At 35.9% G+C, this 22,850-nt stretch overlaps 1 protein-coding gene across 2 annotated transcripts; it reads right to left on the bottom strand.

Annotated features, from left to right (window-relative positions):
* Positions 1 to 1,295: 1,295 nt before the first annotated feature.
* Positions 1,296 to 22,777, bottom strand: LOC117337756 (caspase-8-like). Of its 2 annotated transcripts, none has more exons than XM_033898865.1 (5): positions 22,455 to 22,526; positions 18,637 to 18,686; positions 11,627 to 11,886; positions 9,344 to 9,537; positions 1,296 to 1,662 (listed from the first exon to the last, which is right to left on the bottom strand). In XM_033898865.1, exons 2-5 carry the CDS (start codon positions 18,660 to 18,662, stop codon positions 1,474 to 1,476), a joined length of 669 nt encoding a protein of 222 aa, XP_033754756.1. In that variant the 5' UTR covers positions 18,663 to 18,686; positions 22,455 to 22,526; the 3' UTR covers positions 1,296 to 1,473. The 2 variants fall into 2 exon arrangements, with proteins under 2 accessions (XP_033754756.1, XP_033754755.1); XM_033898864.1 differs by having other exon boundaries at positions 1,300 to 1,662; positions 22,512 to 22,777.
* Between the last annotated feature and the right edge of the window lie 73 nt (positions 22,778 to 22,850).

Here is a 22,850-nt window from a genome sequence, read left to right as displayed (position 1 = left end):
GTTTATTAGAATAAATACGGTAGCATGATCCATGACTCTTCAAAGGGACATTCCTTTGTTCAGACATCAGAAATATGCACAATTTCTATTGATGAAATCTATGTCTGAACGATGATTATATATAAATGTTTGTGCCTACAATTAATGAAATTAACGCCGAAATGTACAAGAAAAAGGCGTGTCGTATACACATACCATATGTTTTTGTGGTAATTAGTGATACTTTGGGTCGAATTAAGAATTTCAGGACTTAACACATCAAGAACATTGGTTTATCTTGAGAGTAAAACTGTTTTATCAATGTAAAGATTATAACTTTTACTACTTGTAAAAAATACATTTTTTCCAGTAGTATTTTTTCCAGAAAAAATTAATTTTGACAACCTAAACTTTATTCAAACAAAGGAATGCCCCTTTAAATTAAAGCTCAACCAATCCATTGACACAATTTCACATGCATGTGTCATTAAGCATCACTATTAGAAAGTGAGTGAGTAATTAATACTTCATGGGGAAGATGATTAATTAGAACTGTCACCAGGATGGCTGACTAACACCCCCGCAATCTGCACAAGTCAATGGTGAATTGGAACTGTTAAATAGAGGCTAACTAATAAGATAACCCAGTAATATAGTGACCACTTGCAATAGCAACAATAATTTTGAGAAAAACAAAGAGGTAGGCACATCTACACATGGTCCTCTATATTTGTGTGAAGTTTCATTGAAATTGGTCCTTCAGTTTAGGAGGAGTTGTCCGGACAAACTTAAAGTTATGGTTCTTATGGGAAAACCTGTTTATAGTGACCAGTTGCCATAGCAACCATACTTTTGAGAAAAACAAAGCAGTAGGCACATCTACACATGGTCCTCTATATTTGTGTAAAGTTTCATTGAAATCGGTTCTTCGGTTTAGGAGGAGTTGTCCGGACAAACTTAAAGTTATGGTTCTTAACGGAAAACCTGTTTATAGTGACCAGTTACAAAATGTGTCTACAGACAGACAGACGGACAGACAACCTGATTCCAGTATACCCCCTAACTTCTTTGCGGGGGTATAATAGAATCTATCATGGGTCTGTTCCACGAACAAGGATATCTCAGCTCGAGTGTAAGAGTTTGGCCAGTCAGCACGAGACTTGCCGAGTGCTGGCCAGCCAACTCTTACACGAGGGTTGAGATATCCTTGTTCGCGGAACAGACCCATGATTGATTATTTTTCTCACATTCTTGCAATCAAACTAAGTTTTTATGAAAGTTTTTCATTGCACCATCATCAATGCTCCTTGGAATGTGCGTCGAAATTGATGACGTCATCATTTGCGACTTGGTTACTCAACGTAAAATGATGACGTTACGTTATTGTTACAGCGTTATATAGCGCGTGCCAGCTGTCTTTACCTACCCCGTGTAAGATTAGTTAATCTTTTCCCTAGCAATGGCCGGATAACCCTGTGAAGTATGGGAGAAAAATTAATCTTGAAAGGTAATTGGGTGTCCTTTTGGTTTATATATGAACAATATCTTACCCTGATCAGTTCCTTCTGAGAATTGAGTGATGAAGTTACACTCTCGGGGTATTTTTTTTGTTTCCAGCTTTATTGAGGGCTTTTCCTCATCACGCCCGTCCCTTCCATGTTTTTCCAGATAGTTACTGTTTCCCTGTAAATAAAGAAAACATCATTGAAATGAACCCAAAAATTTTATCGATAACCATAACACCAACATAAATATGAAACCAAGTTTTCCTGTAGACATGTTTTTACTATAGTTACACAAACATAACAATAGCCATGCAAGAGACCCAGAGGGCCTGTATTGCTCGATCACCTGGATATTTCTGTAATATTTTTTTTTGTAATTATCTTTTTATTCAGTTTTTCAATGCAATATACATTATGTTTTCATATTATGCTTGCTCACACGTGCACATATACATGAAATATAGAAACAAAATACTTACAAATCATCTAATTCACACACACACAAAACACCCAGCTCACACAAGCTATATTGAAGTACACACATGAAACAGCATCATACACACATATACCAGACACACACAGACCCACCCTCCCATGCCTGTACCCCTATATATATATTTCAAAAAGCATGTATAGCATGTATATTCGAACACGCACCCCCCCCCCCCCCTCCCCCCCCCCCACCCCACCCCCACAAAACACCCTCACACACCACACACCCTCACACACATTGATATAAGCATGTATATTTTCACAATCAAGATTGTTTACATACGAATACCTTACCTACACAGACACTTTTTACCAGCAAATTTTACAAGTTACAACATACAGACATTAATGGATCGAAATTTCAGTATTTTGTTATCTTTCAATAGGGAAAAACGAAGTGACGTCATGATTAAGTACATTGCATTGATTTTGTAAAAAAAAAGAAAGACGAGGAAGTGACTAGAGATTATACTAAGAAAGAGGACTGTAATCACAAAAGATAAAGGAGAGAAAGTATAAGAGAGAAAGAGAAACTAAAAGAAGGAAAAGGTTTGGGCGAGATGGAGGAACTCTATGTAGGCAACAAACAATACTGGAATATATAATAATTTAAAAGCATTTTTCCCGGTCCCGGCCAATGAGAAAAAAACTGTCGAACTAAGAAAATGACAAAAGGATATAAAATGAAATATATAACAATGGATAAAATAAAGTATGACACATTATAGTTTAACTAATTTATCCCATTTCCTCCACTCAATTTCAAATTTACATTTAGCTGTTTCACCTTTGCCAATTGCAATGTATTTTTGAATCATGTAATTATCTTTTATAATATTGACAAGAGCAATAATGTTTAATGAATTGTGTAAGCATCTAGTTCTATAAATATATTGTTTAAAAGTAATTATAATTTCATTATCTACTCTATTACTGGGAAGGTAATTTTCATGCAGAATGCCAAAAAGAAAAGATTTCTTATTCACTGAAAATGGGATCAAAAGAGCTTCTAATAATGTGTCAAAACTTTCCAATAATCTTTGTACTTCTTCACATTCCCACAGTAAATGAGTAATTGTCTCTGTTTCAGTATTGCACAAAGCACAAAGAGGGGAGATAACCATTCTAATTTTAAACAGGAAAGAGTTAGTTGTGAGAATATGATGGATTACTCTGAACTGAAACCACTGTAATTTTGTATTTCTTGTAACAGCGAAAGGCGTTTTGTAGATTTTACTCCATGTCAGATTGTCTATGTTGTCAAAAATTATGTTCCATTTCCTAGTGCCAGATGGTATAATATTTGATTTAATCATAAAAGAATAGAAAGTTTTTGACCCTTTACTTTCCCTTAGAATAAGTTGTAGATTTATTGGTATATATGGGTAGGAAATTTCTTGACCATGTGTATTGTATGTAGAAAAAAAATCCTTAATAGCAGATATTAGACCTCGATATTGTAAAAAATTTGTATTCACTTGGTATAGCTGGATAAATTCATTGTATGAGAAGAATAAACCTGCTTCAACATCTTTTATCAAATCATTTATAATCAAAATGCCTTTCTTGTAGTAGTTTTTATAAAATATCACTTTTCTGTCTACCTTGATTTTACTGTTGTACCAAATAGGAGCTAACAACACATTTCCCGGAAAGGTTTTTTCACAGTATTTTACACACAATAAATACCAAGACTCCAAAACTTGTTATTACATTTCTCTTCACATACTTTAATATATTCTGGACCACAACTTGAAAGAAGATTTGTATCAATAAATGTCTTAAGTATTACCTGCCATTTCTCACTCTTCTGATAAAGTCTTCTAATCCAGGTTAAGTTGAGAGAGTTAATAAAATCATTAATGTTTATCATCTTCAATCCACCGTCAACAAAGCTTTGAATTATAACACCTCTTTTTACTTTGTCTGTTTTCCCATTCCATAAATATTCAAATAATATTGAATTGAGTTTGTTTACAAATTTAGTATCTGGGTTAGGTAATGATATAAAAAGATGGTTGAATTGAGATATAAGTAAAGATTTTATTACATTAATTTTTCCAATAGGTGTTAATGATCTTCTCTTCCAAACTTTTATCAGGGATTTTAATCGAGTTAGTTTTTTGTCAAAGTTTAGTTTTGGAATATGATGGAGATTTACACTGAATTCGATTCCTAACAGAGTGAATTTTTCCTTACCCCACTGTAAATTTAGTTCAGGCAGAAAAGAATCTTCACTATATTTTTTGCTACCGATCCATATCACTTGAGTTTTACCAATATTCATTTTCAATCCGGAAATTTTTGCAAATCCATTTAGTTCTTTAACTGATTCCTTAAGTGATTTCTCAGATCCATCCAATATAAGGCAGGTGTCATCAGCATACTGTGATAATAAGATAGGGCAATTCTGAACATTAATACCTGTGATATTTTTATTATTTCGTAATTTCACAGCCAAAATCTCTGCACATAGTATAAACAGATAAGGCGCAATGGGATCCCCCTGTCGGCAGCCCCTTCCAATGTTGAAGAAAGAAGATAGATTACCACCCTGATTAATTGCTGACTGGACGTTATTATGTAAAGTTTTAAACCAATTAACAATACTATTACCAAAACCAAAAAGGGACAATACTTTTTCAATAAATACCCAAGACACTGAATCAAATGCCTTTTCGAAATCAATCATCAGAAGCATGCCTGGAATATCATTTTCCTCAGTAAAATGCATAATATCATATATTAATCTTGTATTTACCCCTATGTAACGACCTGCAATAAAACCAGTTTGATCATCATTTATTAATTTATCGAGAACAGATTTTATCCTATTTGCAATAGTACCAGATGCTATTTTGTAAACAATATTCAATAGTGATATAGGTCTCCAATTTTTAATGAAATGCCTAGATTTGTCTGCTTTTGGAATACAGCTAATTATTCCCTGTCTTTGAGTTATAGAGAGTTGCCCTGAGTGATAGCCAAAATTAATTGATCTTACTATAAAATCACCCAATTTCTGTAATATGTCTTTGTAAATACTCTCACATATAATATATCAAAAAGGATTTGAGCTGCCCCCACTCCCATCAATTGTTCAAAACATATATTGACCAATTCCTGTCATTCTTAAAGATAAAAACAAAACGGACAAGAAATAAAAAAAGATCACCGTGACAGTCAGTTTTTGACATTTGTTTCACCTGATTTTCTTAAATTTGACATTTATCTAACAGAAACAACAAGAGGTAGCAGTGTACAGTAAAAATGCCAAATTCTGAAAAATATGGCACATGCTTTAGATATGTAAACATTGCCAGTTAACCTTACATATAACCTCTAATAAAGTATATATATTTGAAATCTGTACAACATTTGCAATTTTAATAGAGCTCTGAAGGATAAGTAAACTGATATTTTCTGTGATTTTTAGAGCTGTGAATACCATGGTAACAGCTTAAAAAATTCTCAAAAATTGCAAAATATTATGATATTTGACCCAAAATGGCACAATTCTCTACACAATTTTTTTTCTGAAACCTATTTAAAATTAAATATCTCTATCCCAAAGACAGAACTAATCTTGTTTGGACATATGTTGTAAATTAAGTTTTTCCGCTATCTTACCTTTTCTGTGGGCTTCCATTTTGCGCTGTAGGCGAAACTAAATTTCCTGTGTAAACACGCGTTCGGAAAATCCGGATATTTAAAATCCGGAACCAATTTATTGATTTTTGTTTTAATAAATGTGAAGCCTGTATGTACTACTTCATACTGGATATACCAATTATAGTGTACATTTATTTTTTCATTTTTTATACATATCATAATACAGGAGTTATTTGCTTAACAAAAAAATTGCCCATGGCCAGGCTGTCTTACTGTGGTGTGCTACCTTATACATCACTTTCGTTAATTCTAATTTTACTAAAAACCCCATGAATGTCTAGAATATGTTCCGACGAACAAAATGACATATCGGGTTTCTGTGTATCTTTAATAGTCACCGAGTATTGCTGATTTCCCTGAGAGGTGTATTTTGACAACTTTTTCTCCCAATCCAGTAATAAGGGGAGGTAATTTTAAAGATGAAAACTCCCATAATTCTGTATATCTCTTGAATAAAGTTGTGTTTTGAGTTGAATGTGGTACTTTGAGTCTCTGTGCATGTAATCAAGCAAAAAATACTATACAACTATCAAATTTAGCCTTGTAATATGACGTCATAGTTACCATGACGTCATCAGTAACTATGACGTCATCAGATGGTATCTATGACGTCATAAATACTTAATGGTGTCATAATAAATAACCAAATTCCTTTCCAAACCTCAGCTTAGCAACACATGCAATATTCTAACTGATAAATCATGACATGACATCCAAGATTTCAAAATGTCATGCCTATGACATCACAGTCATCTGTTTCCACCCCGGTAATTCAGATATGTACCAATGATCATATGAAAGTGTCCGCTGATCCCATTTTATGCGGAAAATGCTATTTTTTCTGCTTTACCGAAGGAAGTGACAATAATTGACAATATTGTATCAACCGTACACTCCATCAATTGAAATTACATGCTTACCAATGTATAAATAAATTGAAAATAATGGTTTCACCAAATATTTCAAAAAATAACACTTACTGTAATAGTTTCCATGGATACGGGGTAATAAATCAGGTAAAACAAACCAGAATTGGGTCTATATGGTTTGTTAGATACCCAATAAGTTATTTTGGGTTTGTTATAAAACATAGAATATCTTTTCAATTTACACTGACTCATTAACATTATGCTTAATTAACCCACCCTTAAAATGGGTAAATATGCGAGTTACCTCCCTTGATTCCTCTAATATGACAAGCCTGATAATAAACAAGTTTTAAATTGTTTTTATGCATTTTTGAGCAATAATGAACTAAAATGAAGCTTAATCAAGCATAATTAAGCACAATTTCCAAAAAATAACATTTTTCAGCCCTTATAAGGTAGCAGTGTACAGTAAAAATGCCAAATTCTGAAAAATATGGCACATGCTTTAGATATGTAAACATTGCCAGTTAACCTTACATATAACCTCTAATAAAGTATATATATTTGAAATCTGTACAACATTTGCAATTTTAATAGAGCTCTGAAGGATAAGTAAACTGATATTTTCTGTGATTTTTAGAGCTGTGAATACCATGGTAACAGCTTAAAAAATTCTCAAAAATTGCAAAATATTATGATATTTGACCCAAAATGGCACAATTCTCTACACAATTTTTTTTCTGAAACCTATTTAAAATTAAATATCTCTATCCCAAAGACAGAATTAATCTTGTTTGGACATATGTTGTAAATTAAGTTTTTCCGCTATCTTACCTTTTCTGTGGGCTTCCATTTTGCGCTGTAGGCGAAACTAAATTTCCTGTGTAAACACGCGTTCGGAAAATCCGGATATTTAAAATCCGGAACCAATTTATTGATTTTTGTTTTAATAAATGTGAAGCCTGTATGTACTACTTCATACTGGATATACCAATTATAGTGTACATTTATTTTTTCATTTTTTATACATATCATAATACAGGAGTTATTTGCTTAACAAAAAAATTGCCCATGGCCAGGCTGTCTTACTGTGGTGTGCTACCAGAGATCCCAGAGGGATCTTGGTGCCCACCATTGAATGATCTTTATAGGTTCTATGTCAGATTGATCTTTTCTCTACTTTTCCCTTCATTTTACTTATCTGTGCAAATTGAGACATCCCTCCAGTACTTTTCAAACAAGGGAATCCTAGCTATATAAGAAATTTGAGATTTAACGATAATGGCTGTTTGTTTGCCAGGTTGTTTTCAGGACAGACTGGTCCAAAAATGCAATACAAGGGACCAAGGGGAACCTACTTATGAAATTTGAGAAAGATCCCTTCAGTACTTTGAGAAATAGAGATAACAAACTTCAATTGTCAAAATCCAAGATGCCGGTCTGTCGGCCATATTGTTTTCCAATTGATCTCAAAATGCAATAAGCATAACGAGGCACCAAGAAGAACCTCCATATGAAATTTGAGAAAGACCCCTTTAGTACTTTCTCAGAAATAGCGATAACAAACTTCAATTGTCAAAATCCAAGATGGCTGCCTGTCGGCCATGTTGTTTTCCAATTGATCTCAAAATGCAATAAGCATAACGAGGCACCAAGAAGAACCTCCATATGAAATTTGAGAAAGATCCCTTAAATACTTTTTCAGAAATAGTGATAACAAACTTCAATTGTCAAAATCCAAGATGACTGCCTGTCGGCCATGTTGTTTTCAGATTGGTCTCAAAACGCAACATGCATAACTAGGCACCAAGGGAAACCTACATGTGAAATTTGAGAAAGATCCCTTCAGTACTTTTTCAGAAATAGCGACAACAAACTTCAATTGTCAAAATCCAAGATGGCTGTCTGTCGGCCATGTTGTTTTCAGATTGGTCTCAAAACGCAATATGCATAACTAGGCACCAAGGGAAACCTTCATATGAAATTTGAGAAAGATCCCTTCAGCACTTTCTCAGAAATAGCAATAACAAACTTCAATTGTCAAAATCCAAGATGGCTGCCTGTCGGCCATGTTGTTATCCGATTAGTCTCAAAACGCAATATGCATAACTAGGCACCAAGGGGAACCTTCATATGAAATTTGAGAAAGATCCCTTCAGTTCTTTCTGAGAAATATCGATAACAAGAATTGTTTACGGACGGAGGGACGGACGGACCACGGACCACGGACGCAGGGCGATTTGAATAGCCCACCATCTGATGATTGTGGGCTAAAAACTATTATCTTTGAAAAATTAAATATTAAATTTACACCCTGTGAACTATATTTTGGACCCCTTAAATTCCTATGAGCAATCTCACAAAAAAAATCTGTTTTGATTAGAATACGACATGCAACTAGCCTTAACGTACCTTCCTGTAAAATATTATGCTTATCACTGAGGGAGGCGCAAAATGGTCAAAATTGGAAATTTGGAAAAAAAAAAAGAAAGAAAGAAAGAAGAAAAAAAAAGGTAAAAATAACTTTGCCAAGACATCAATCCCAGACCTCAATAATCACTTTACTGTATATACCGAATTGTATTTTGGTGAAATGCGGGGAGCAACATTATCATATAGTATGTAGCTTATAAATTCCTTGATTTTTTCTCACCACTTAAGGCATTACCATATATTTATATATGTTGTCACATAGTTAAGAGATGTAGCATGAACTTATAACGTTACAAGGACACACTAAGCATGGCACCCTACAGTTACTTAACAGAGCATACACTATATATACCGGTACTTTGTTATACATTTTAATGGAACTGCTAACTTTACCATGATGAAATAAATCTTTGGTTTTGTTGCTAATTTTGAGCATTTGTCTCCAGTGAATGGTGCCTGTATGTCCTTGATTTCACAGCGTTCGTCCTCCTTGCCGTCTTCTCCAGGACAGATAATGATCCCCGGCTCACCAAATGACATTATCACACAAACAAAACATCCAAAATCATTGTATTCATAACCGGCAGCTAAAAATATACAAAATATTACAAACTGAACTTTGACCTTGTTCTCAAAAATGATGAATTTAATCATGTATCAACTTGAATTGCATGCTTGGTACTGCTAAAGGAATATATGTCCCTTACTGACCCTCCTCTCAAGTGACCTTATAACTGTAAAACCCTAAAACTCAAACTTGATCTGTAGCTACAGATACTCAAACTGAGATGCAAAATTTGATCCTCTTGCTACAAAGATACTTCTCACCAAATTTGATCAAAATCCATTCAGTCCTTTATGAGATGTATCAATTTAAACTCATAGGATCTTAGAAAAAAATCACAAATATGTTGTCCTCTTGGAAATTACTATGCAATGTGTTATACAACAAGAGGAACCTACATATGAAATTTGGAAAGATCCCTTCAGTGCTTTTTGAGAAATAGCGATAACAAACTTCAATTGTCAAAATCCAAGATGGCTGCCTGTCGGCCATGTTGTTTTCAGATTGGTCTCAAAACGCAATATGCATAACTAGGCACCAAGGGAAACCTATATACTATATACTTTCTGAGAAATAGCAATAACAAGAATTGTTTACGGATGGAGGGACGGACGGACCACGGACGCAGGGCGATTTGAATTGCCCACCATCTGATGATCGGTAGACAATTATTGTTGGTATAAAAAAATGCTCCATGTCAAGAACCAACCAGCCAAATGTCATTTGGATTTTTTAACAAAATTTACACATTTGACCTTGAATATGGGTCAAGGTCAATTCTTTCCACAAACCTTAATTGCAGGGCTTCATCCCAGGAACTTTGTAGGCAAATATCATGACATATCAAGATTTGTTTTCGGATGACAGATATAGGGCACTCAGGCTAAATGATATCCTGAACAGGCTCATAATTTAAACGGACATAATTATAACCAGAATACCGCTAACTATATACATATGTATGTAGAATCTGAAAAGAACATACACATCAAGTTTGGGATGATCCCTTCAGTTACTGTATATCTGGTATTTTTCGCCCCAGGTTATTTTCGCCCTTGAGCAACACAAAAGATATTCGCCCCGTTTTAATTTTGCCCTAAACTTCTTGTAAGAAATGTATTTTCTTCGTTCACAATCGGAAAATTCCGTTCGGAATTATCAATACAATTGCACTCGGAACGCTCGGGATTTATCCAGTTCCCCCATTTTCTTTCCTTTGCATATCCCGCTGAGGTGTGAAATGTAATCAGGTGTGAAATATACAACGTTTACCTGTGTTCAGATTTACTTTTAGCCTATATTGATTCAAATAGTATTAGGTATGCACGGTCGATTTTAAGCAAACACGATGAGTGGTAAGTTCACCGAGCCGTGACTAATTAGAAGTCTACTGACCAGTGTTTTCTTTTGTTTATTTGTCATCAATTAAAGCCACAAGCGAAGTTGAACTCATAAAATCAGTCTTCACAATGGCAGAGACCTATTTGTGTGCATCATTAAAAAAAATGATTGGATTTTAAATGTAACTTAGTATTTATGGCTTTTGTTTTAAATCAAATATACTAAACCTAGTACGTTGTCTTATAGCCAATATTTTTTATTTAACTCCACGTTATATCGCAAAATTCCAAGGCCTAGATTTAGATCTAGATTTTATTTCACATGCATAGATTGGAATAAAACAATAACCTACTTTATAAACTTACTGTAGTGTAAATATATAACACTTGTTACTTGTAATTGTATAGGATATACAGTGTAACACACATGAAAAGTACGAGGGTATGTTTTGGATCCGACTACAAGTAGCCTATGTACGATAGCTTGTAAATCCTGCAACTGAGCTTGAAATTTTCGCCGTCATCTTAATTAAATTAACCCTATCATCAAAAGGCGAAAATGGCGAAAATTAAACGGGCGAAAATTACCAGGTATACAGTATTCGGAAGAAGTGATAAACAATAACAAGTAAATAACCTTCCTTGTTTACAGATAGCTAAAGACCAATACAGAAGAATGTTGATTTGAACAGACCACCATATATATATATTTCTGATGATTGATGGTGGGCTAAAAACTGGAGAGAAAAATTAAGTTTTCATTAATTTTACCTTCCTCAATTATTTCTTTCAGTTGACCTTTTGTCAAGTTTTGATGAGATTCAATATGACTTTCTGCAAATCCCAAATCCTTCAACAATGCTATGACTGCATCAAAATCTATCGTAGAGCCTCTACGTTCTGGACTGGGATTATTTCCTGAACCTCTGAATTGATCGTTGTTTACTACCAGTGCTCTGCCTACAAACTTTACATTTTCAGAGTAGGTCTTTGAATCAAATTCTTCTCTTGTTTGTTGAGGCGGGCAATCACTGTAAAAAAATAGAAAAGTAGGGATCATTAATCTATATATAGAATTTTCTGTCTAGAGAATGCTATTCTCACTTCTCCAGGGATTATATTGAGGTTCACTTCCCAAAACACTGGAATCACCACCAGTACCAACATTATCTGTCTTTCGGCCCTAACTCTGATCGATAGATTCCATGGGAGTATTCACACAAAACGTGTTGAATTCATGAATTACTCATGACCCTAATCTGATTGGTCAGGATTAAGATTTTTTTTCTGGAAAATCTGACCAATCAGAAACATTAATTAATGTGTTCTTTGATTTGTTTGGCAAGATTGCAGATACACAAACCATGCTTGCAAACACATGGGCATGGCCATCCAGACTAAATGGTATGCCATTTCTATACTCCAGCAGAAAAATGTTTCCGTTTAAAAAGAAGCATTTCGACTGGTCATTAAAAAAATGTATGATTATTCAGGTTAATTTGATGGTTTTCAAAGCAGTGCTCCCCCAGGTCGACCAAGTGAAAGCAAGTGAAGATTGTGCATGTGAGGTCCAATGTACATAAACAGTATGTAAGCTCTTTGTAAGCACTGCATTAACGTTTCCTCATAATTGTATATATGCACTTTGTAAGCACTGCATTAAAGTTTCTGTGTAATTGTAGATATGCTCTTTGTAAGCACTGCATTAAAGTTTCTGTGTAATTGTATATAAGCACTCTGTAAGCACTGCATTAAAGTTTCTGTGTAATTGTAGATACGCTCTTTGTAAGCACTGCATTAAAGTTTCCGTGTAATTGTATATAAGCACTCTGTAAGCACTGCATTAAAGATTCTGTGTAACTGTATATAAGCTTTTTGTAAGCACTGCATTAAAGTTTATGTGTAATTGTATATCAGCTCTTTGTAAGCACTGCATTAAAGTTTCTGTGTAATTGTAGATACGCTCCTTGTAAGCACTGCATTAAAGTTTCAGTGTAATTGTATATAAGCACTTTGTAAGCACTGCATTAAAGATTATGTGTAATTGTATATAAGCTCTTTGTAAGCACTGCATTAAAGATTCTGTGTAATTGTATATAAGCACTGCATTAAAGATTCCGTGTAATTGTATATAAGCTCTTTGTAAGCACTGCATTAAAGTTTCCGTGTAATTGTATATATGCACTTTGTAAGCACTGCATTAAAGTTTCTGTGTAATTGTAGATAAGCTCTTTGTAAGCACTGCATTAAAGTTTCTGTGTAATTGTTGGTAGTTTCCCGATTTTAATTGCAATTATGACAAACTACAATCTCCCATGATATCATTATTAGGGTATATATTCTATCATTTAAGATTGTTTTGAGAAAATGACCAATGACATAGGACAATTTTATGACTCATGTCCTGACAAGACCTCAAACTCATGATCTACGGCACATATATATAAGAAATACCTGCAGCATACATTTACATTTTGGTGGCAAAGCCACGATATAAACTAAGTAAAAAGATTTGCAGTCTATGTGACCATAATTGACACCCAAAACATGACATCAATCCATGCCGCACATGAATATATTCACCCACCGGACTACTTGTAACTAATGTAAATCGTTTTTTTATGTTAATTAAAAAGTATCAAAAAGACATTTTTATTGTTACACAAACAATAGGCCCAAAGGGCCTTAACGGTCACCTGAGATTTGAAATATTTCGGCCAACTAAATTGACCCTTTTTGGCCCCACCCATCAGTCCTAATGGGGTCAGTCTATGAAGAGTATTTGATTCTAACATATAGTAGATAAGAAGATTTTTGAAATTTCAGTCAATTTGACCCTTTTTGGCCCCGCCCACCAGCCCCTGGGGGTCAACCAGGGCCAACATGTACATAACACCAAACTGTAATCCCATGCTGATAATTTGAACCAAGTTAGAATGAATTCCAATACAAATCCAACAAATAATAGTCAAAAATGTGATTTCCCTATATAAACTATAGTAAAGTTTACCCCCTCCCCAGGTGCAAACGTGAGACCCCAGGGTCATGAAATTCACAATTTTGCCAAAGCACCTTAAGACCCTTCCATCTATGAAGAGTATTTGATTCTACCATATCTGAGAGTAGGGAAGAAGATTTTTGAAATTTTAGTTAATTTGACCCTTTTTGGCCCCGCCCACCAGCCCCTGGGGGTCAACCAGGGCCAACATGTAATAACATCAAACTGTAATCCCATGCTGATAATTTGAACCAAGTTAGAATGAATTCCAATACAAATCCAACAAATAATAGTCAAAAATGTGATTTCCCTATATAAACTATAGTAAAGTTTACCCCCTCCCCAGGGGCAAACGTGAGACCCCAGGGTCATGAAATTCACAATTTTGGTAAAGCACCTGAAGAGCCTTCCATCTATGAAGAGTATTTGATTCTAACATATCTGACAGTAGAGAAGAAGATCTTTGAAATTTCAGTCAATTTGACCCTTTTTGGCCCCGCCCAACAGCCCCTGGGGGTCAACCAGGGCCAACATGTACATAACATCAAACTGTAATCCCATGCTGATAATTTGAACCAAGTTAGAATGAATTCCAATACAAATCCAACAAATAATAGTCAAAAATGTGATTTCCCTATATAAACTATAGTAAAGTTTACCCCCTCCCCAGGGGCAAACGTGAGACCCCAGGGCATGAAATTCACAATTTTGGTAAAGCACCTGAAGAGCCTTCCATCTACGAAGAGTATTTGATTCTAACATATCTGAGAGTAGAGAAGAAGATTTTTGAAATTTCAGTCAATTTTACCCTTTTTGGCCCCGCCCACCAGCCCCGGGGGGTCAACCAGGGCCAACATGTACATACCATCAAACTGTCATCCCATGCTGATAATTTGAACCAAGTTAGAATGAATTCCAATAGAAATCCAACAAGAGACCCAATGGGCCTGTATCGCTCACCTGGCTCTACAGCAACTTTGAAGTTGATTGAGGTCATTTCTAAAGATACTATGTTGATAACCTCTTTTTTCATATATCATTGTAAGCTAGTTTTATTCATATTGAAAATTTTCTAGTACTTCTTTCCAGCATTCTATTATCCTAATATCAGGTCTTGGAGGCTCTTGGCTATCGCAAAATTATTGTTTACAGATTAAAGCCGATTTCACCCCTGTGACCTTGAATGTAGGTCAAGGTCATTTATTTGAACAAACTTTGTAGCCCTTCACCCCAGCATGCTACAGGCCAAATATCAAGTCCCTGGGCCTCTTGGTTATTGAGAAGAAGTCGTTTGAAGATTATAGCCTATTTGACCCATGTGACCTTGAATGAAGTTCAAGGTCATTTATTTGAACAAACTTTGTAGCCCTTCACCCCAGCATGCTACAAGCCCAATATCAAGTCCCTGGGCCTCTTGGTTATTGAGAAGTCGTTTGAAGATTATAGCCTATTTGACCCATGTGACCTGGAATGAAGGTCAAGGTAATTTATTTGAACAAACTTTGTAGCCCTTCACCCCAGCATGCTTCACCCCTAATATCAAGTGCCTAGGCCTCTTGGTTATTGAGAAGAAGTCATTGGAAGATTATAGCCTATTTGACCCATGTGACCTTGAATGACGGTCAAGGTCATTTGTTTGAACAAACTTTGTAGCCCTTCATCCCAGCATGCTACAGGCCCAATATCAAGTCCCTGGGCCTCTTGGTTATTGAGAAGAAGTTGTTTGAAGATTATAGCCTATTTGACCCATGTGACCTTGAATGAAGGTCAAGGTCATTTATTTGAACAAACTTTGTAGCCCTTCACCCCAGCATGCTACAGGCTCAATATCAAGTCCCTGGGCCTCTTGGTTATTGAGAAGAAGTCGTTTGAAGATTATAGCCTATTTGACCCATGTGACCTTGAATGAAGTTCAAGGTCATTTATTTGAACAAACTTTGTAGCCCTTCACCCCAGCATGCTACAAGCCCAATATCAAGTCCCTGGGCCTCTTGGTTATTGAGAAGAAGTCGTTTGAAGATTATAGCCTATTTGACCCATGTGACCTGGAATGAAGGTCAAGGTCATTTATTTGAACAAACTTTGTAGCCCTTCACCCCAGCATGCTTCACCCCTAATATCAAGTCCCTGGGCCTCTTGGTTATTGAGAAGAAGTCATTTGAAGATTATAGCCTATTTGACCCACGTGACCTTGAATGACGGTCAAGGTCATTTATTTGAATAAACTTTGTAGCCCTTCACCCCAGCATGCTACAGGCCCAATATCAAGTCCCTGGGCCTCTTGGTTATTGAGAAGAAGTTGTTTGAAGATTATAGCCTATTTGACCCATGTGACCTTGAATGAAGGCCAAGGTCATTTATTTGAACAAACTTTGTAGCCCTTCACCCCAGCATGCTACAAGCCCAATATCAAGTTCCTGGGCCTTTTGGTTATTGAGAAGAAGTTGTTTGAATGAAAAAGTTGACGCCGGACGGACGGACGGACGACGGACGCCGCACCACGGCATAAGCTCACTTGCCCTTCGGGCAGGTGAGCTAACAAATAATAGTCAAAAATGTGATTTCCCTATATAAACTATAGTAAAGTTTACCCCCTCCCCAGGGGCAAACATGAGACCCCAGGGTCATGAAATTCACAAATTTGGTAAAGCACCTTAAGATCCTTCCATCTATGAAGAGTATTTGATTCTACCATATCTGAGAGTAGAGAAGAAGATTTTTGAAATTTCAGTCAATTTGACCCTTTTTGGCCCCGCCCACCACCCCCTGGGGGTCAACCAGGGCCAACATGTACATACCATCAAACTGTCATCCCATGCTGATAATTTGATACAAGTTAGAATGAATTCCAATAGAAATCCAACAAATAATAGTCAAAAATGTGATTTCCCTATATAAACTATAGTAAAGTTTACCCCCTCCCCAGGGGCAAACGTGAGACCCAAGGGTCATGAAATTCACAATTTTGGTAAAGCACCTTAAGACCCTTCCATCTACGAAGAGTATTTGATTCTACCATATCTGAGAGTAGAGAAGAAGATTTTTGAAATTTTAGTCAATTTGACCCTTTTTGGCCCCGCCCACCAGCCCCTGGGGGTCAATTAGGGCCAACATGTACATACCATCAAAGTGTCATCCCATGCTGATAATTTGATACAAGTTAGAATGAATTCCAATACAAATCCAACAAATTATAGTCAAAAATGTGATTTCCCTATATAAACTATAATAAAGTTTACCCCCTCCCCAGGGGCAAACGTGAGACCCCAGGGTCATGCAATTCACAATTTTGGTAAAGCACCTGAAGACCCTTTCATCTATAAAGAGTGTTTGACTCCACCATATCTGAGAGTAGAGAAGAAGATTTTTGAAGTTTTAGTCAATTTGACCCTTTTTGGTCCCACCCCTCAGGCCCCTGGGGGGTGGGAACCATATAATTCACAATTTTGGTTGACCTTCAGCCATAGAAATTTTCTGCCAAATTTCATTGAATTTTGTTAAGTGGTTTTGGAGAAGAAGTCGAAAATGTAAAATGTTTACGGACGCACGACGGACGACGGATGACGCACGACGCACGACGACGGACAAAAGGCGATTAGAATAGGTCACTTGAGACTTCGTCTCAGGTGACTTAATAATAAAAAAAAATTGAACAGACTGTGTTTTTTTCGTATTATTTCAATGCACTTTTTTGTTTGCCAATCTGAACGTGACAATTGAATTTTGAAAAAAGTGGCTGTTCTATTTGTCGAACCTCATTGACGAAATCATTGACGAAATCGCTGAATATTGGTATTTTTTATGCGAACTCAATTTTCATTTTCTAAAATAACAAAACGAATACAATGTATGTCTAGAATGTAAATATAAGCATTAAACTGCTAGCGCACAATATGACATGTTTGTTTGCAAAGCTCTGGCATCTATATCGACCATAAACCACCAAAAAAAGACAGTTTAATCCTTAAATATACCACTGCACAACATCCACTTTAAAAAAAAAAAAATCAATTGTGTAGTGATGGGAGGCCAGAAACCCTGACATGATGATAGTGAAAAATTGTCTATTTACATGATATAAATATCTGCTGGATTGCAATATATACACATGTATATATATGGATGTGAATTGTACATATATTATTGAATAGTCAACACAGTACAACTGTGACAAGAAATTAAAATATTTAACCTTCAGATCAACAACACATAGTGTATATGATACATATGTGTAGTGTATCTTTATATCTGTAGTATATTAGATCTTTGTTATATATGCAGTGTTCGAAAGTGAAGGTGGTCCGATGGCCAGAGGCTATAGAAAACCTGGTCGGTCTATGTAAAATTTCTCTGTGTTGGCCCCATTGGCTATGAAAAGTTTGAGTCCTGACATACATTACAATTCATGTAAACAACATTCCAATATTTTCTGACAAATGATATGAAATCAGAGCTTACAATAGAGTTTGTTTTACCCATTTGATAATTTGCTTGATGATGCAAGTGTTTGCATGACAGTTATATGCTACTTTCAACAATATGTTTACAAAATGGGTCTATGGAAAAATGACTTGGGCTATATGGGATTTCAATTTTCTGTAGACATATTGTCTAAGGAATTTTCATATATACTTTCATACACTGTATATGTAACATTAATCCACTTGTCATGTGACTGCTGTTCACTAAAGGCTGAAGGTCAATATCAACATAAGTGAACTTTTTTTCCCGATACATTTATACATCAAGCATGCGCAGTGGTTATATATATATATATACATACCCTCTTCCATCCATATTTTCAGACATTTTCTTGTGGCTGTCACGATAAATCTAAAACAAACAAAAATCAAATTCCAGTTATAGTCGTACAGTTAATATGAACTACATTGTACACCACGTCTCTATGCATCACCAGAGATAGTACACATGTACTTAAACTAAGAATAAATAATAACAAATTGAATTTTAAATATTATTGAAATAAATTCAGATATATAATGGAGTCCAGGATTAAATCCAGCCCTATCTCTTTACTGTTTAAGGGTGAATTTCCCTAGTGGAGTTGCTTTTCCATTGTCATAAAAATCCCCTACAAGCTAGTAAAAAATCCCCATGCAATTTCCTCAGGGATATATTGTCTGTTTTTATGCTAATAATCTTAAATACATGCATTGGGTCTGACTCTGAAAACAAAAATGCAGATATATGATGCAAGTCGTCAACAAATCTCCATTATTTTAGGCCAAAATCTATTGAAATAATAATCCCTCAAAAAGGTATATGACATGTATATATGCAACAATAAATATTAAATAGGTACAAACTCCCATGGGCCAGTATTCAACCAGCAGTGACCCCAAATTTCAACCCTTTTCCAGCAGTGACCCCAAATTTCAACCCTTTTCCAGCACTGACCCCAAATTTCAACCCTTTCCAGCACTGACTCCAAATTTAAGCATTTTTTTAAAACATCTATGGTAAACCTAGTAGTAATCTTAAATAAAAAAAAAGAGAAAAGAGTTTGTCAGTTTTAATAGTGCTGATTATCCTGACTCTTAAAATAAAACCTGTGGGGTACCCCGAGGTTGTTTACTCAGAACTTAATTGTTTTCATTCTATGTAAATAACATGTAAATTAGGCCTAGTATAAACTATCTACATATGCTGTAGGCAGACAATACTCAACTGGACTAGTAAGCCAGAGGTCCCGGGTTCGATCCCTAGCGGACGCAGTGATTTAAATTTAATTAATCATGTGCTCTAGATCTGTTACATCAGTACCACAGGGGCTTGGCACGATTTTCCAAATGATAGTCCATATATATATGTATATAGATATGATTTTCCAAATGATAGTCCATATATATATGTATATAGATACTATATACATATATATATAGACTATCATTTGGAAAATCGTGCCAAGCCCCTGTGATCAGTACTTGAACAAGAGGCCCAAAGGGCCTTAACGGTCACCTGAGATTTGAAATATTTCGGTCAACTAAATTGACCCTTTTTGGCCCCACCCATCAGTCCTAATGGGGTCAGTCTATGAAGAGTATTTGATTCTTACATATAGTAGAGAAGAAGATTTTTGAAATTTCAGTCAATTTGACCCTTTTTGGCCCCGCCCACCAGCCCCTGGGGGTCAACCAGGGCCAACATGTACATAACATCAAACTGTAATCCTATGCTGATAATTTGAACCAAGTTAGAATGAATTCAAATACAAATCCAACAAATAATAGTCAAAATGGGATTTCCCTATATAAACTATAGTAAAGTTTACCCCCTACCCAGGGGAAAACGTGAGACCCCAGGGTCATGAAATTCACAATTTTGGTAAAGCACCATAAGACCCTTCCATCTATGAAGAGTATTTGATTCTAACATATCTGAGAGTAGAGAAGAAGATTTTTGAAATTTCAGTCAATTTGACCCTTTTTGGTCCCGCCCATCAGCCCCTGGGGGTCAACCAGGGCCAACATGTACATACCATCAAACTGTCATCCCATACTTATAATTTGAACCAAGTTAGAATGAATTCCAATACAAATCCAACAAATAATAGTCAAAAATTTGATTTCCCTATATAAACTATAGTAAAGTTTACCCCCTCCCCAGGGGCAAACGTGAGACCCCAGAGTCATGCAATTCACAATTTTGGTAAAGCACCACAAGACCCTTTCATCTATAAAGAGTGTTTGACTCCACCATATCTGAGAGTAGAGAAGAAGATTTTTGAAGTTTTAGTCAATTTGACCCTTTTTGGCCCCGACCACCAGCCCCTGGGGGTCAACCAGGGCCAACATGTACATAACATCAAACTGTAATCCCATGCTGATAATTTGAACCAAGTTAGAATGAATTCAAATACAAACCCAACAAATAATAGTCAAAAATGTGATTTCCCTATATAAACTATAGTAAAGTTTACCCCCTACCAGGGGCAAACGTGAGACCCCAGGGTCATGAAATTCACAATTTTGGTAAAGCACCATAAGACCCCTTCATCTATAAAGAGTATTTGATTCTAACATATCTGAGAGTAGAGAAAGAGTTTTGAAATTTCAGTCAATTTGACCCTTTTTGGCACCGCCCACAAGCCCCTGGGGGTCAACCAGGGCCAACATGTAAATAACATCAAACTGTAATCCTATGCTGATAATTTGAACAAAGTTAGAATGAATTCAAATACAAATCCAACAAATAATAGTCAAAATGGGATTTCCCTATATAAACTATAGTAAAGTTTACCCCCTACCCAGGGGAAAACGTGAGACCCCAGGGTCATGAAATTCACAATTTTGGTAAAGCACCATAAGACCCTTCCATCTATGAAGAGTATTTGATTCTAACATATCTGAGAGTAGAGAAGAAGATTTTTGAAATTTCAGTCAATTTGACCCTTTTTGGTCCCGCCCATCAGCCCCTGGGGGTCAACCAGGGCCAACATGTACATACCATCAAACTGTCATCCCATGCTTATAATTTGAACCAAGTTAGAATGAATTCCAATACAAATCCAACAAATAATAGTCAAAAATTTGATTTCCCTATATAAACTATAGTAAAGTTTACCCCCTCCCCAGGGGCAAACGTGAGACCCCAGAGTCATGCAATTCACAATTTTGGTAAAGCACCACAAGACCCTTTCATCTATAAAGAGTGTTTGACTCCACCATATCTGAGAGTAGAGAAGAAGATTTTTGAAGTTTTAGTCAATTTGACCCTTTTTGGCCCCGACCACCAGCCCCTGGGGGTCAACCAGGGCCAACATGTACATAACATCAAACTGTAATCCCATGCTGATAATTTGAACCAAGTTAGAATGAATTCAAATACAAATCCAACAAATAATAGTCAAAAATGTGATTTCCCTATATAAACTATAGTAAAGTTTACCCCCTACCCAGGGGAAAACGTGAGACCCCAGGGTCATGAAATTCACAATTTTGGTAAAGCACCTGAAGACCCTTCCATCTATGAAGAGTATTTGATTCTAACATATCTGAGAGTAGAGAAGAAGATTTTTGAAATTTCAGTCAATTTGACCCTTTTTGGCCCCGCCCATCAGCCCCTGGGGGTCAACCAGGGCCAACATGTACATACCATCAAACTGTCATCCCATGCTGATCATTTGAACCAAGTTAGAATGAATTCCAATACAAATCCAACAAATAATAGTCAAAAATTTGATTTCCCTATATAAACTATAGTAAAGTTTACCCCCTCCCCAGGGGCAAACGTGAGACCCCAGGGTCATGCAATTCACAATTTTGGTAAAGCACCACAAGACCCTTTCATCTATAAAGAGTGTTTGACTCCACCATATCTGAGAGTAGAGAAGAAGATTTTTGAAGTTTTAGGCATCTGTCATAAGTCTCTTAATATATTCCAACGTCACATATAGCTAATAGTCTAATTATTGTTAAAATATTTATTATTAGAGAAAATGTCAAACCTAACAACAGTGATGATTCACCGATGGCAATAAATGACCACAGGTGCCCGACTCGTCTTATAAAATAATAACATATACTGTATATATAAATGAGACACCTGTGACAGGACATTCGATACAAAACAACACCTTACCCTTAGGCATATAGCTTGCGTCTGTTGTGCCAAATATTTGTTCGTCAACCCGCCTACCTCTTCCTGGAATTTCCTAGATTAAAGCTGTCCTCGATATCGTCAATCAGTTCCGGGTTTAATAATATGATATTAACTTCTAATTATAGATCGGAGACGTTTTCATTTTTCGCGGCCCCCGGTTGCATTGGTTAAGAGTTGTTGTTCGCTTATTCAAAAAAGGACGGACCTTGTAAGTTATGTTGAATTCAGACCAGGCTTTGCAAAGACTTCTATGTCCTATCCTAGGATACGTGCGTTTAGAATTTAGACAAGCTCCGGGCTTACTAAAAGCGTGAGTTAAGCGACCTAGCGACAACATGTGTCAGGACACAAACTTTCCTTAAGAAGAATTCAGCA

Source organism: Pecten maximus, chromosome 11 (genome assembly GCF_902652985.1).
Source record: "Pecten maximus chromosome 11, xPecMax1.1, whole genome shotgun sequence".
Lineage (NCBI taxonomy): Eukaryota > Metazoa > Mollusca > Bivalvia > Pectinida > Pectinidae > Pecten > Pecten maximus.
The sequence above is the reverse complement of the archived record's forward strand: the minus strand, read 5'-3'. Positions and strand labels throughout refer to the sequence as shown.

Bases quoted from the DNA above. Each gene is read 5' to 3' on its own strand.
- LOC117337756 (XM_033898864.1), bottom strand. From the start codon at position 18,662: ATGTCTGAAAATATGGATGGAAGAGG. The intron at 9,538-11,626 runs GTAAAATTAATG...GTATATTTTTAG, and splicing joins GAAAGAAATAATTGAGGAAG to CTGCCGGTTATGAATACAAT. The intron at 1,663-9,343 runs GTAAAGTTAGCA...CTTTATTTACAG, and splicing joins CAAAGATTTATTTCATCATG to GGAAACAGTAACTATCTGGA.